The sequence below is a fragment of the Rhodamnia argentea genome, chromosome 11 (genome assembly GCF_020921035.1).
Source record: "Rhodamnia argentea isolate NSW1041297 chromosome 11, ASM2092103v1, whole genome shotgun sequence".
NCBI lineage: Eukaryota > Viridiplantae > Streptophyta > Magnoliopsida > Myrtales > Myrtaceae > Rhodamnia > Rhodamnia argentea.
Window position 1 is genome coordinate 15599820 of NC_063160.1, and position 13003 is coordinate 15612822.

At 40.9% G+C, this 13003-nt stretch overlaps 1 protein-coding gene and 1 pseudogene across 1 annotated transcript; both read right to left on the reverse strand.

Moving 5' to 3' along the window:
- Nucleotides 1–4536, reverse strand: LOC125312938 (annotated as a pseudogene).
- A 433-nt stretch (nucleotides 4537–4969) lies between these two features.
- On the reverse strand, nucleotides 4970–7053 carry LOC115753437 (GDSL esterase/lipase 7-like). Its single transcript, XM_030692041.2, has 5 exons — nucleotides 6780–7053; nucleotides 6422–6543; nucleotides 5854–6102; nucleotides 5477–5729; nucleotides 4970–5260 (listed from the first exon to the last, which is right to left on the reverse strand). Exons 1-5 carry the CDS (start codon nucleotides 7051–7053, stop codon nucleotides 5046–5048), a joined length of 1113 nt encoding a protein of 370 aa, XP_030547901.2. The 3' UTR covers nucleotides 4970–5045.
- Between the last annotated feature and the right edge of the window lie 5950 nt (nucleotides 7054–13003).

Here is a 13003-nt window from a genome sequence, read left to right on the forward strand (position 1 = left end):
CTAAAAAATTTCAGAAGAGTGGCGGGGGAATCTCTTGGAGCGAGGGAGCATCCCATCCTCCAACAACGAGAGACACTTCTGATCAAGCCAGCTCAGATCCTCGTCCCCCAATGTCTGACCAGCTCTTCTCTCAAGGTTCGTCTCCACCACCCGATCGTCCTCGTCATCGTCCACGTCATCATCAGACGAATCCCATGGAAGCTGCTGAAGCAAGAACTGAGGATGAGATTGCCAACCTCATGGGCAAAGACTACAGAGGGCCCCCCAAGGACAAGCGCAAGCCCCCCATCAACAATCACGAGCCATCGAATTGATCGATGAAGCGCAATCTTTACATATCGTATACTGATATCAGTCCTTAGGCCATGACCATCTTGGTTTAGATACGTATAAATATAGGTTTAGGCTTTCACAATTTTGCCCCCACCCCCACCAAACTATACAGTAAAGTGAAGTCCCTTGACCTATACGTGAAAAAAAGAATGACCATAATAAAGTTTTCATTTTTTACGTGTTCTACGATGCTGAATTCGGTACCCAAATTCAGTCCGGTACGTAGATTCTCCCCTTGATTTTCTCACATGGTGTTGATTTATCGATCGCCAAGACCCAGTTTCGGCCAGAGCGAGATTTTGCATCTACTTGCCATGGCGATATCTAAAGGCGCAATGTAGAGATCTTTTGGTCATTTTCAGCGCTCGTGATAGATGTAGTTACACGGTATTACGACCGAGTTCATGAGGGAAAAAAGGAGTAATTCATTGATTTGAAATCCATGTTCCTATTTTTTGCTTCGTCGCCATAATATATATAGCCAAATATTTTTGGATTACATATCCATCTTGTTAACTTTACGACAAACCGATCACTTAATTGGACTTATGTCTATTTTATGCCCTTACTGTATAGTTAGACAAGACGGGTTCACTGTTTCGTTTCTCAAGAACGGAAATTTTAGATAAATAATTCCATATAAGATTTAAAACATTAGCAGATTATGTACAAAAAATGTGAAGGTTAGTAGAAAATTGAAATCATAAAAAGAGTTAGTAAGTAGCCAACAAGTAACCTAGAAAAATGATATCGGTCGTTTCTTTTACTAACGACACTTACAACAACTTTTCAAATTTACCATCACAAAAAAAAAGGTCCATATTTCTCATGGAAGGCACGCATGATAACACTCATGGAGCAGAAATTCATTTGGTTACGCAACTTCATTTTTCTACTTTTTGAGGTTTTTTTTTTTGTGCTCCAAAAGTAGTTTTGGAGCCATTTGAAGAAGTGAAAAAAAAAATTACTTCTCTCCAGAAGTAGAGAAGTTGATTTCTAAAGCAGAAGTGTAGCCATACACGTCCTAAATTCTGCAAATAGATAACATGTAAATAAAATATAATATTTAATTAGAAAAAAAAATCTGGAAACTTCACTTGTAAGAAATTTGCTTGGAAGTATACATATGGGGGCGCACATTTTTGTATGTTTGCAAACTACCTAGAACAATTATTAAACTGTCCTTTACATTTAACAACCAAACCCAGACGCCAATACATATGCACTACGAAATCAATGGCAATACCCCCAAATTGACGAAACATTTTGCCAGAGACGACATCCGATTGATGATGATAACTAATCAAATGAGCCGTCCACATCTGCTCCAGATTTTGTATGCTGATCGAAGAACAGAATTTTGTATCGTTGAAACGCCGAGAAGCTGTGATCGAGTAAACCGCTTTGGTCGGATATCCATCCCAAAAGAAGAGTTTATTTGGAGGGATTGGTTACTGCATAGTAGCCCAGGGAATTCACTCGACCGAGGACGAACATTGATCCCGCGAGATGCCTCTATATGCCGAGAAAGTGCGGCGACAAGGAGCTCTGCGAATGGCTGTGGCACGAAAGTTTTGCCCGCGCTCTAGAGCACTGGATTGTGGATCGAGGTAGTTGCTGATGTAGTCGTTGCTGCCGATCGAGAAGGTGAAGATCGACTTGGCCGAATTGCCGGAGTACTCATCGCAGCTCCTGAAGAGAGTCTTGGCAAATCATTGAGGGCGGCACTCTGAAACAACCTCACCTGGTCATCCAAGTTAGGGCATTTGCCCTGCAAAAACAGTTCCCATATCATGCGTTTTCAAAGTTTAATTGAGGAGTTGAGGCCGGGTGAGGGAGGGAAAAAAAAAGGAAAAAGGAAAAAAAAGGAAAAGGGAAAAATAAAAAAGAACAGAAAATAATAAAAATATTTGAAATATATTAAAGTATTATTAAAAATTATCTACGTCAGCGCCAGCGGTACCACACGGGACATTGGGCCTCCACATTAGTGACTTTTGGCTAACGACTGAATTGGCAAAAGTTGAAAAGGTTTAAGACTGAATCGGTAAATTTAAAAGGTTTAGGATTGAATGGGCAAAACTGCAAAAGATTTATGACTTTTCTGCAAAAAGTTTATGACTTTTCAATTTCGAGATCGGTTTTCCTATCCGAATTTCTCCCCGTTTACTTTCTCAAGGAGTATTTCAAATATCAATGAGCACAAACCTGAAATAGACATGTGTCGAACATAAACTAATTAGAAGCAAATTAGGAATTAAAGATGGAGTGGCTGGTAATGAGCTCATGCCAAGTAGTTTCCTATCTCGGGGAGAATGTCGGGAAAATTATCAAAAAGTCATAAACTTATTGTAATTATGTCAATTTATTAATACATTTTTTGTTAATTGAGTTCTAAATTTTTTATATTTATATCAATTGAATCTAGATCTCGGCGAGGCCGTGGCTGCCTTCGCCCGCGATTGCGCCTCGTGAGGCCTAAACTCGAGGCTGCGGGCTAGGCGAACCTTGCCGGCAAAGGGCAAAGGTGGCCATGGCCTCGCCAACCTCGGGCCAAGCCGCCTTCGCCCGCAGCTAATGAGGCCATGGCAAGGCTGCCCTCACCCAAATATGGGCGAAGCCGCCTCGCCCGCGGCCGTGATGGCTTGGCCCAGTGGCCAACGAGCTCCAGAGACCCTCATTGGCCGCAGCTTGCCAGCCAATAGAAGAAAAAGAAAATAAAAAATTCAAAAAATATTAAGATATCATAAAATATTGTCCACGTTAGTGCTGAAGGGCCAAATGGGCTAAATTGATACAAATGCAAAAGGTATATGACTCAATTAAAAATAAAAATATAAGACTGAATTGCCACAATTGCAATACATTTTAAACATTTTTTATAATTTTTATGAGAATGCCAAGTGCCCCATATGCAAAATTCAGTCCGGTGATCACTTTTAATATCCTAAAACTCTGGTACGGTGGAGGATATGGCAGCCCTAGAAATTCAACTAATAGATCAAGAAAAATTGATGAGTAAATGTTGGTTAAAAAAAAAAAAACAAGTCATATCAACCCAATTTCGAGCGGTCACTATAGTAATGATGATGCCTGATTTGTAAGGAGAGAAGTATACTTAAAGCCGAGAATCGAAGTATTAGATTTCTATATATACTGAGGAGGTCGAGACGGTCCTCCAGTTGGGAGAGACTTTCAAAAAAGTCATAAACCTATTGTAATTGTGCCAATTCAGTCCTAAATTTTTTTTTTTGTCGATTCAGTTTTAAACATTTTGCAATTATGCTAATTCAATCCATCCCGATAATTTTGGCTAGTGGGTGTCCACGTCAAGACCTGTCAACGACGTAGTATTTTAATATTTTTTTATTTTTTTTGCATCTTTGAATTTTATATCTTCTTCTTTTTCTTTCTCTTTTTTTTCCCCTCCTCTTCTTCTTCCATTGGTCGGTTTGGCCGGAGGCGACAGCCGGCGAGGTTAACCTCCCCGGCCTCGGGCGAAGTCGCCCTCGCTATCGCCGGGCGAGGTTGGTCGAGACCTTGCCTGCGAGAGGAAGAAGAAGAAGAGAGAAGAACAAAAAAAGAAAGAAAAAGAAAAGAAAAAAGAGGAAAAAGAAAATTAAAAATTAAAAATATTAAAATATTATGTCGTCGGCATGCCGATGTCCACGTTAGTGCCGACCTACTGGAATTGGCCGGATGGACTGAATTGACACAATTGCAAAATGTTTAGGACTGAATCAGCAAAAAAAAAATTAGGATTGAATTGGCACAATTACAATAGGCTTATGACTTTGTTGGTAATATTTCCCTCTCGTTGGTGAATCGTTCGATGACACCATCGAGAAATTGTGGCCATAAGAAGATAGTCGGCCTTGGCGAGGGTGGGCAACGGGGTCGTTGTTGCCGCTGTCGAACAACGAATCCCTAAAAAGGTACAATGCCGGTGCGAGCAGGCCTGAAGAGGACAAGCGCACGGATGGTGTTTGAAGCCAAACCACCCAAGGCAAAAACACAAAGAATGCGGAAACCATCGGAGAGTGATTTCTCATGGTCCCGCCTTCCGACGATGCAATGCGACACCTTGAAAGTGAGAAAACAAAGAGAAAAATGGTAACTTCCGAGTCGAGGAGGATATCGATTCGATAGAAGTGCAATCGGATCAGTTTCTTGGCTCGCGTCGGTCCGGTCGTCTACCAACATCTGAGCTATATGTCTATATGTTCCTAACCCAGAAGTGAACTATTATCTCCTATAATAAGCACTCACAGGAAGATACTTCTATGAAATTCCAGAAAACTAAACAAGTCCCAGTTTGACATTCCTATCGAAATCGACCTGTCGACCCAACCCCAGCAAGTCCGACGAGGATGGAGTGATCCCAGATAGCCTAAAAAAATATGATAGATAGTCCGCTGGCAGAGACAAATTAACGAATCCGTTAGGTGTTGGGATTGAATTATTCTTTGTTATTTGTCATTCCAACGGAGAATCATTCCTGTTCTTGGTCCTTTGACTTTCGAAAAACCATTTTCAATGTCCTAGGAAAAATTTATGGAAACTTCACTTTTAAGAAATTTGCGTGGCAGTACATTACTGTATGTTCGCAAACTACATAGAACAATTAACAGTCCTTTACATTATGCCAGAGACGACCTCTTATTGACCCAAGATAGTAAGCAGCCTTCGATACGACTAATCGAATGAGATGTTCATATCTTCACGAGATCTTGTATGCTGACCGGAGAACAGATGTTTGTGTCGCTGAAACACCGAGAAGCTATGATCGAGGAAACTGCATCGGTCGGATGGTATCCATCCCAGAAGAAGCGTTTATCGGCATCAGGGCACGGGGCCAGCAACGGAATGCACGGCAAAGTTCCGTTCCACCACGTCGTGCAACATGGGTTGGTCGAGTCCGTCAAGCCTGTTTCAAAACCGTAAAAATATTTTATCAGGACCCGGGTACATGCGCCGATCGGATCCAAAATTAGTGTCATGTGATCCGATGGTTACAATGGATCTAATCCTGTGAACTTAATCATGGTAAGGAAAGTTTGATGGTAATTTAATCCAAGCCTCTAAAATCATGAGTCGATTGATCTGAGTGTGCCTTTTCCGATCCATACAGTTGAGTCCGTACCGTATTTGGAGGGATTGATTACTGCGTCATAGCCAATCCCGTTCGCTCGACTGAGAACGAACATTGATCCCGCGAGACTGGATGTCATGTTCTCTAGCATCGGCTGAAGCATCTGATTGAAGTAGGAAACTAGCAAGTTGGGTCCTCCGTCACATACTCCGTCGTGGTTCGGTTTCTTGGCGATAGTCGGGATGCAACCAATCGGGCCAATCTCAAAGACAACAAACTTTCTCGCTCCCACGTTATATAATCTCTGCAATAATATTGCCCAATATCTGCTAAGACTCATCGTCAACCTGAGCAGTACTTAGATATAGGAACACGTTTTCCTGGAAATCGTGTCCTGAAATTAGCATACTGGTAGAATGAAGGAATACCTCCAGGTGCCGAGAGAGAGAAGCCACGAGGAGCTGCGCGAACGGCTGAGGCTCATAGGTTTTGCTCGTGCTGTAGAGCGTTGGATTGAGGTAGTTGCTGAGGTAGTCGTTGCTGCCAATCGAGAAGGCGAAGATGGACTTGGTCAAATTGCCGGAGAACTCGTCGGAGCTCTTGAAGAGCCTTGGTAAATCATTGGCGGCATAACTCTCGAATAACCTCACTTGGTCATCCAAGTTAAGACATTTTCCCTGCAAAAACAGTACCCCATATCACGCGTTTCTAAAGTTTAAGTGGAGCCGGTCTCGAAATGACGTTTCCTATACCTTTTTGATTGGGAAATTTACCAAAAAAGTTTTAAATCTATTGCAATTGTGTCAATTAAATCCTAAACTTTTATTTTGTTCATTCAGTCCTAAACCTTTTGTAATTATATCAACTCAATCCATCCGGCCAATTTTGGCTGGCCGGCATGGACACCGATCGTTCGGCGACAAAATATTTTTATTTTTAATTTTTACAGCAAATTAGCAATGAAAAATGGAGAGGTGGATGGTCATGAGCTCATACCGTGACGCTTCCTGTCTCAGGGAGAATGCCACATCCCCCGGACGCAAAGTTCAGGCCGGTGATCACTCCTGATGTCCTAAAACTCAGGAATGGGGGAGCATAAGGCAGCCCCAGAAATCCAGCTGATAAATCGAGAAAAAATCATTAGAGAATGTTGAAAACAAGGGAAAAAAAAGGCAAATCAAACCAATTGCGAGCAATCATGTTTGATCCGTAAGAAGAGAAAAAAATTGGCAATGGGAATTGTAATAACACCGTTTCCTTTTGCTATAAAGATTAAACCGAGCCATAGCATCGCCATCCTGCCCGCAATCCGTAAATAAAGCTGAGACTCGAAGGATTAGATCTCGACGTATACCGAGGAAGTCGACGACGGTCCTCCCGTTGGTGAACCGTCCGGTGGTGCCTCTCGGGAAATCGTGGCCGTAAGGGAGGTAATTGGCCTTTGCAAGGGTGGGCAGCAGGTTGTTGTTGCCGCTGTCAACCAGCGAATCGCCGAACACGTACAAGGCTGGGGCGAGCGGTGATGCAGATGACGAGCACACTACTCGCGTTTGCAATCGAATCACCACGAGCAAAAACGCGCAGAATTTAAAAGCCATTCCTGAGCGATTTGTCATGGCCCCGACCATGAAATCGATTGTAATTTTGTTGTCTGATAAAACGGAGAAAAAGAAGCAAAATTCAAAACCGAGAGAACCGTTAAGGTGGGGATCAAAGTCGGTCTTTAAGGACTTGGGCGCATGAAAGTGATGAGCACATAACGTCTACTTAGCTTATATATGCACACATGTCGTTGACCCTAAAAAATAATTCTAAGTCCTTCTAAATCAATTTTGGTGTTGGTACCGAGTTTTCGACAGAATAATCGGTAAGCGCAGTTGCAAATCGGCAAACTACCGATGCCATATCGGCATTTTGTTACCGTCGTCGACGTACGATAGCCAGTGGTCTATTATACAATAACAGACGTAAAGTGAAGACCGTATGGGAATATTTGGTTGATGGCAGAGCTGGAGGATATGCAAGGGATGGTAATTGCTGACGGACAAGGACGTGCAACAGAGCCAAGATTAATTTTGGAAACAGATGAGACATGTGATTCAAAAAGATAACCGCGTATGAACGGTTGTATTTTGGACAAGGCAATGTAAAGCCAAGATCGACCAATAGTAAAAGGATCCGCAATCAATCGGACACTTGCACAATTTCTCAATTTCAGTCTGTCGATTTATTAGTTTTATCCTCAGCCCTTTAGATTTTTACCTTAATCTAAAGGACTGAGGATCATTGCTACGCAACTTTTTTCCCATCCAAATCAACCCGACTCATTTAAAAAGTCCAAGGTTCAATTTTTGGTGAAAGACATTTTGTTCACAATAGAATTTCGACGCCCGCGCGCTCGCGCACACACACATATGTGTATAAGAAATGAGCTCGTGTGATTCATGCCTCTATATATATATAAGCATGAATCACACAAGCTCATTTCTTTTATTACTTTGGTCCTGATGAGTTGTCTAAGTAGTACATAATTGTCTCCTGACACTAATTCCGCATTCCTCGGGCTATGATTGAAGTATAACTTGGTGTGCACAGCTATGTATGCCAGGCACGAAGGTTAGGGAATTCCCATGATATAAAGCTAAAACATGTTTATGTTTTAAATTATTGTTTGTCATATGCTGGAGCAATTGCTCTGGGGTTAGTCGCCAGGATGTGATAAAGACCTTTGTACTGAAAAAAAAAAAGAGAGAGAGATCAAAAATAGGAACTTCCCCGTCGAATCTCGATCCGATAGGAACACAGTCGAGGAAGTTTCATGGCTCACGTCTACCGTCGACCGATAGCTGAGTGACGAAACCATTGTTAGAACACGCATCTTTTATGCGTTTCCAATTTATAAAGTTTCTTCGGTAATAAACTCTTAATGTTTTCGTCAAAATCGCCGATTTCGAAATTTCAAAAGCAAAATGAAAATTGAAGGTAACTCCGATCGTTGTTATATCATCGCATGATTCTCTCGAATCCGACCAATGCAAACCACTGCTTTGGAAATCCCACGTAACTACAAACACGAACAAGAGAATTGCTACTAGACGTGATTATTAAAATGAGGTGGCGACCAAACATGGCATGTACGATGAGAATGAAGTGATTCAAGATAGCCTCAGAACTACCGAAGGTTGCCCCAATAGCCATCCTTCTCAAGTGGGAAGGGGGAGGTGGGGAGTTCGATTCCCCATCTTCTCAATAGAGGTTGGGGGTAGGGACGAGTGAGTGAGGGGGTGGAGTTTCGCAACCTGCATACAACACATAGTGCATACGGTGTGGCTTGAATAATAGGATAGAACCAGACCAAAAAAAAAAAAAAAAAAGCCTTAGAAAATTAGAAGATTCCGCTGATTGAGACAAATTAACGAAATTCGTTAGGTTTTAATATTAAATTATTTCTCCTTCTTTGTCACTAGTCTAGCCCAAGAACATTCTTAGTTGGTGTTCATAATTGGGCCTTTGACTTCCGAATAAACAAGTCATTTTCCCTTTTCAAGAACGCCCTGTCCCTTCTATTTGTCGAAGCTTGCTCATCGCCACGCCAACACGCAAATACTGTTGGGTCTCGTTTGATTTCCTTTCTCAAAAACAGATTTCTTTAGGTAGGTGATCTTGTATGAGATTCGGAATATTGATAAGTTATGTAAATAAAAATGGGAAAGTTAGTACAGAAGTTCCTAATTTGCAAACTATAAAAAGGTCAAAATAGGAACATCCCGTCGAGGATCTTGATCCGACGGGTAATAGGAACATGTTCGGAGAAGTTCCGTTGCTTATGTTTGCCGGACCAGTAGCTTAGTGACGAATTCTAGAACACGCACCTTGTATGTGTTTTCAATTTACGAAGTTTGTAATCTTTGCTGATAATCGCTTAATTTTTCTTTTCAAAAGAGTTATGATGCGCAATTCAATATAATCTTTACAAAATTTTAAAAAAAAAATGAAATTCGGCTGTCACTTTAATCCATTTTGTCGACATAAGAATACTAGAAGTGTCAAAAGTTTCGTATGGCACTTGCATTAGTGCCAAAAGCTTTTGCCAGCTCACTTGAGTGCCTTTAGTAAAAAAATTATGGTTAAAAATATTATTTGACTTCCATAATAAAAAGTTTAATTTGAGTTTGCATTTTTATATTAAAGTGGAGTTCACATTGATATCGCAAACAACATCATTTCTCTCTTCTCGCCCACTCGCTTTCTCACACTTATAAACCAACCACCAACCACTTTCACAATCGATGTGGTAGCCCCAACAATCTCCGTCTCACACATCGAACCTTAGGTTTGAGCCGCAACAATCAGTATCTCTCATGCATCCCTAACATCTCTCTCTTCCACTGTAATTCCTCCAAACCTACCGCCCTCTCACTCCCTCTCTTGCTCTCAATTTGTAAGATCGAACTATTAATTTTGGAGGCAAACTGAATTAAGATTTCTTTATATTGGATAATTGGTTGAATGGTCCATTTAGGGTTTCGGATTTGGAGCAAAACATTTAGATGACGTCATTTAGGGATATATATGGTAACTGGGCACGTTAGTGAGCCACGCCGGTTGGAGAACTTAATAACACATGGCAATGTTCAATTTCCGGCGATCTAAATCGAAATTGACACTTAAATTATCCAAAGAAAATATTTTGGCATTAAAGTAAGGGTTGTACGAAACTTTCGACACTTTTAATGTTCTCGTACCCTGTTTTATGTTACCATATGATTCTCTACAATCAGACCAATGCAAATTATTACTTTCGAAATCCTACGTACGTAACTACAAACACAAACAAAAGAATTGCTATTTGACATAATTATTAAAATGACTAGTGGACCAAACATGTCATGTGCGATGAGAACGAAGTGATTTAAGATAAGCCTCAGAAACTTGAGAGATTCCGCTAACAGCGACAAGTTAACGAAATTCGTTAGGTAATAAACTTGTATTCTTTTTCGTTCTTTGTCATCAAGCCGACAAGACAATCAATCTGGCCCAAGAACATGTTCGGAGAAATTATTATGGTAGAAGCTTCAAGCCTCGCCCGGTTTTCTTGGATGATTCTCGATCCTTCGTGCTTTGAAAACCTTTGAACCGTGACAGATTGCTCATGGTCCCGACAATGAACTTGTTTGTTACGTGACGTCGTTGTCTTTTTTTATTTTCGAACGAAATGTGACTTGGTTAAAGAGGGAAAGTTCAAAACCGAGAAACTGTTTAGGGTTGATGGCTTGGCCGCATGAAAGTGATGAACACATAACGTGTACTTTGCTTGTGGGCGTGCTTATAGAGATAAATATCTTGTGCCTCGTGCGAGGATCTTGGTGTCTATTGAATGGGGCCACGAACTTCGAAATAACAGAAATGTACTGCCACATGAATCGCACATTCACATTTCTTTTGTTACTTTGGTCCTGATGAGTTATCCAATTAGCATATGATTAGCACGTGTGAAAAGCTTTCTTAATTAACAAAACAGTGATAGAACATCAAGTCAATTTGAGACTGTCCACTGTTTTTGTCCCATACATAATAAGTAACGTTTTATTCTACGACGTTTTTGCATCTAGTTATGAGAAACGTCATAAAACGAAAAATATCGCATTTTATGCCGTTTTGTACATTACTTTTTTTTTTTTGGGGGGGGCGTGGGCGGGGTCAAAAGCTTTGTACATTACAAACTGTCACAATAGTTTAATGTTATCTGAGGTTGTCCGTCTTCAACTTGAACGCAAGTTAACTTGGTGACGAGGGCTGACAGCCCGCAGCTAATTTGTGCCTTTTTGGAATGATTTTGGTTCAGCTTTCCCAAAGCCCAATGAAGAAATTATGGAGCGATTGGCAACTCTTCACTGGGGGCTTTGGGATGAAAGTTGGCCTTGGTAAAGCTGAAAGCTCAATGCTGGTAGGGAGCAGCTTTGAGCTTTCAACATTTGGCTAAATGCTGAGCTAAGATTTTTTCTTCCAAAACTATCCTCACTTGTTCTTTTATATTTCAAATTTTCCCCTTATCTTTTTTCTTACATTTTTTTAATACATTATTTTTTTTATTAAAATAAAATCAAACCCTAGGCCACCGGCGGCCGAGGTCGAGACTGTCAAGGATTGGGCAACCTCGGCCGGGGTTGTTAGGGGCCACGCGACCCCCAATGGTCGTCCCCTAGGCCGCGCGATCCCAAGCAAACAACCACCGGGTCGCGCGACCTTAGGCTTTGTCGCCGGGGTCGCGTTACCTCGGGCCTCGTCACCGGGGTCGTGCGACCCCAGCAACAACTGTTTAGGGTCCTGGGGTTGGGCGACGCCGGGCGAAGGCTGCCCGGGTCGAGCGACCTCAAGCAACCCGAGCAACTGCCGCCAATGCTAAATCTGGCTCATCGGCAACCAGTGGTGTTAGTCCTAGGTTTGATTTTCCTCTTTCTATTTTTTAATTATTTTTATTTGAAAAAGAAATGTTGTAAAAAAGCCCATTCGTAATTTTTTTTTGCCAAATACTAATTAGCTTGAAGTGGCTTTTCAAAGCATTTTTCACCAAACGCCGTTTGCATTTCCCCAATGCTCTTTAGGCTAAAGATATTTGTATTTTCCAAAAGCCCATTTGTAAAGCTGAACCAAACCCACTATGTGGAGAAGATTTCATGACTTTTGGCACGCAGGTCAATTGCCATGGACTTGGTAATATCAAACCTTCGAGCTTCAAGAGCAATGCTAAATAGCATTAGCTTAAATGGAATATTTCATAACGGGTGCGGGACCCTCGTTACATCTACCTAGAGAGGATAGCTGCAGTAATTGCCTGGAAGGGATAGCTGCAGTAATTGCCTCCTTTTTTCGCCATAAAAGATCTTAGGGACTTTTTTCAGAGAAGAAAAAGAAAAAAGAAAGGAGTATGGTGTTGATTTATTATGGCCAAGTGGGAAATATAGTGAACAAATGATTCGAAACAAATACTCCGAGGACGTGATAACACTCACTTTAACGAATTATTTACCTCACAACGTTGCTAATAATTACCGGCAAAAATCCTCAAGGGTACAAATGAGTCTCAAGCGACAATATTAAATAGCAGTTCTAATACTTCTCTAAGAATTTTTAAAGGGAAACAATTGAAAAAGATGACTGTGTATCTTTGAAAAAGAAACGAAAATGGAAATTGTTCTTGTGAATTGAACAGAAACGTTTAGTAATATAGAGAAAATGTTTGAATGGACACAACATTTCAAAAGTTAAAAGAGCGTCTAATAATCGTGAGGCGGAAAATAATGGTTAATCAAACATATACATACTCGTTTCCTTTGGTTAATGGAACAAATAAAATAATTGTCAAGTGAGAGAAGACACCTCTTTGTTTGTTTTAAAACAAATTACCAACAAGACCGTATTCAATTGTTGTTTCACTATCAAAAGACACAATGTAGCGACTTTTCTTATCTATGGTGCTGATTATAAGTGTAATTACTTGGTATTATTGTGAGATTTTGTAGGACCACTACTAACTGTTCTACAAACTTAAGTTATTAGATAAAGGCGTGATTTTGT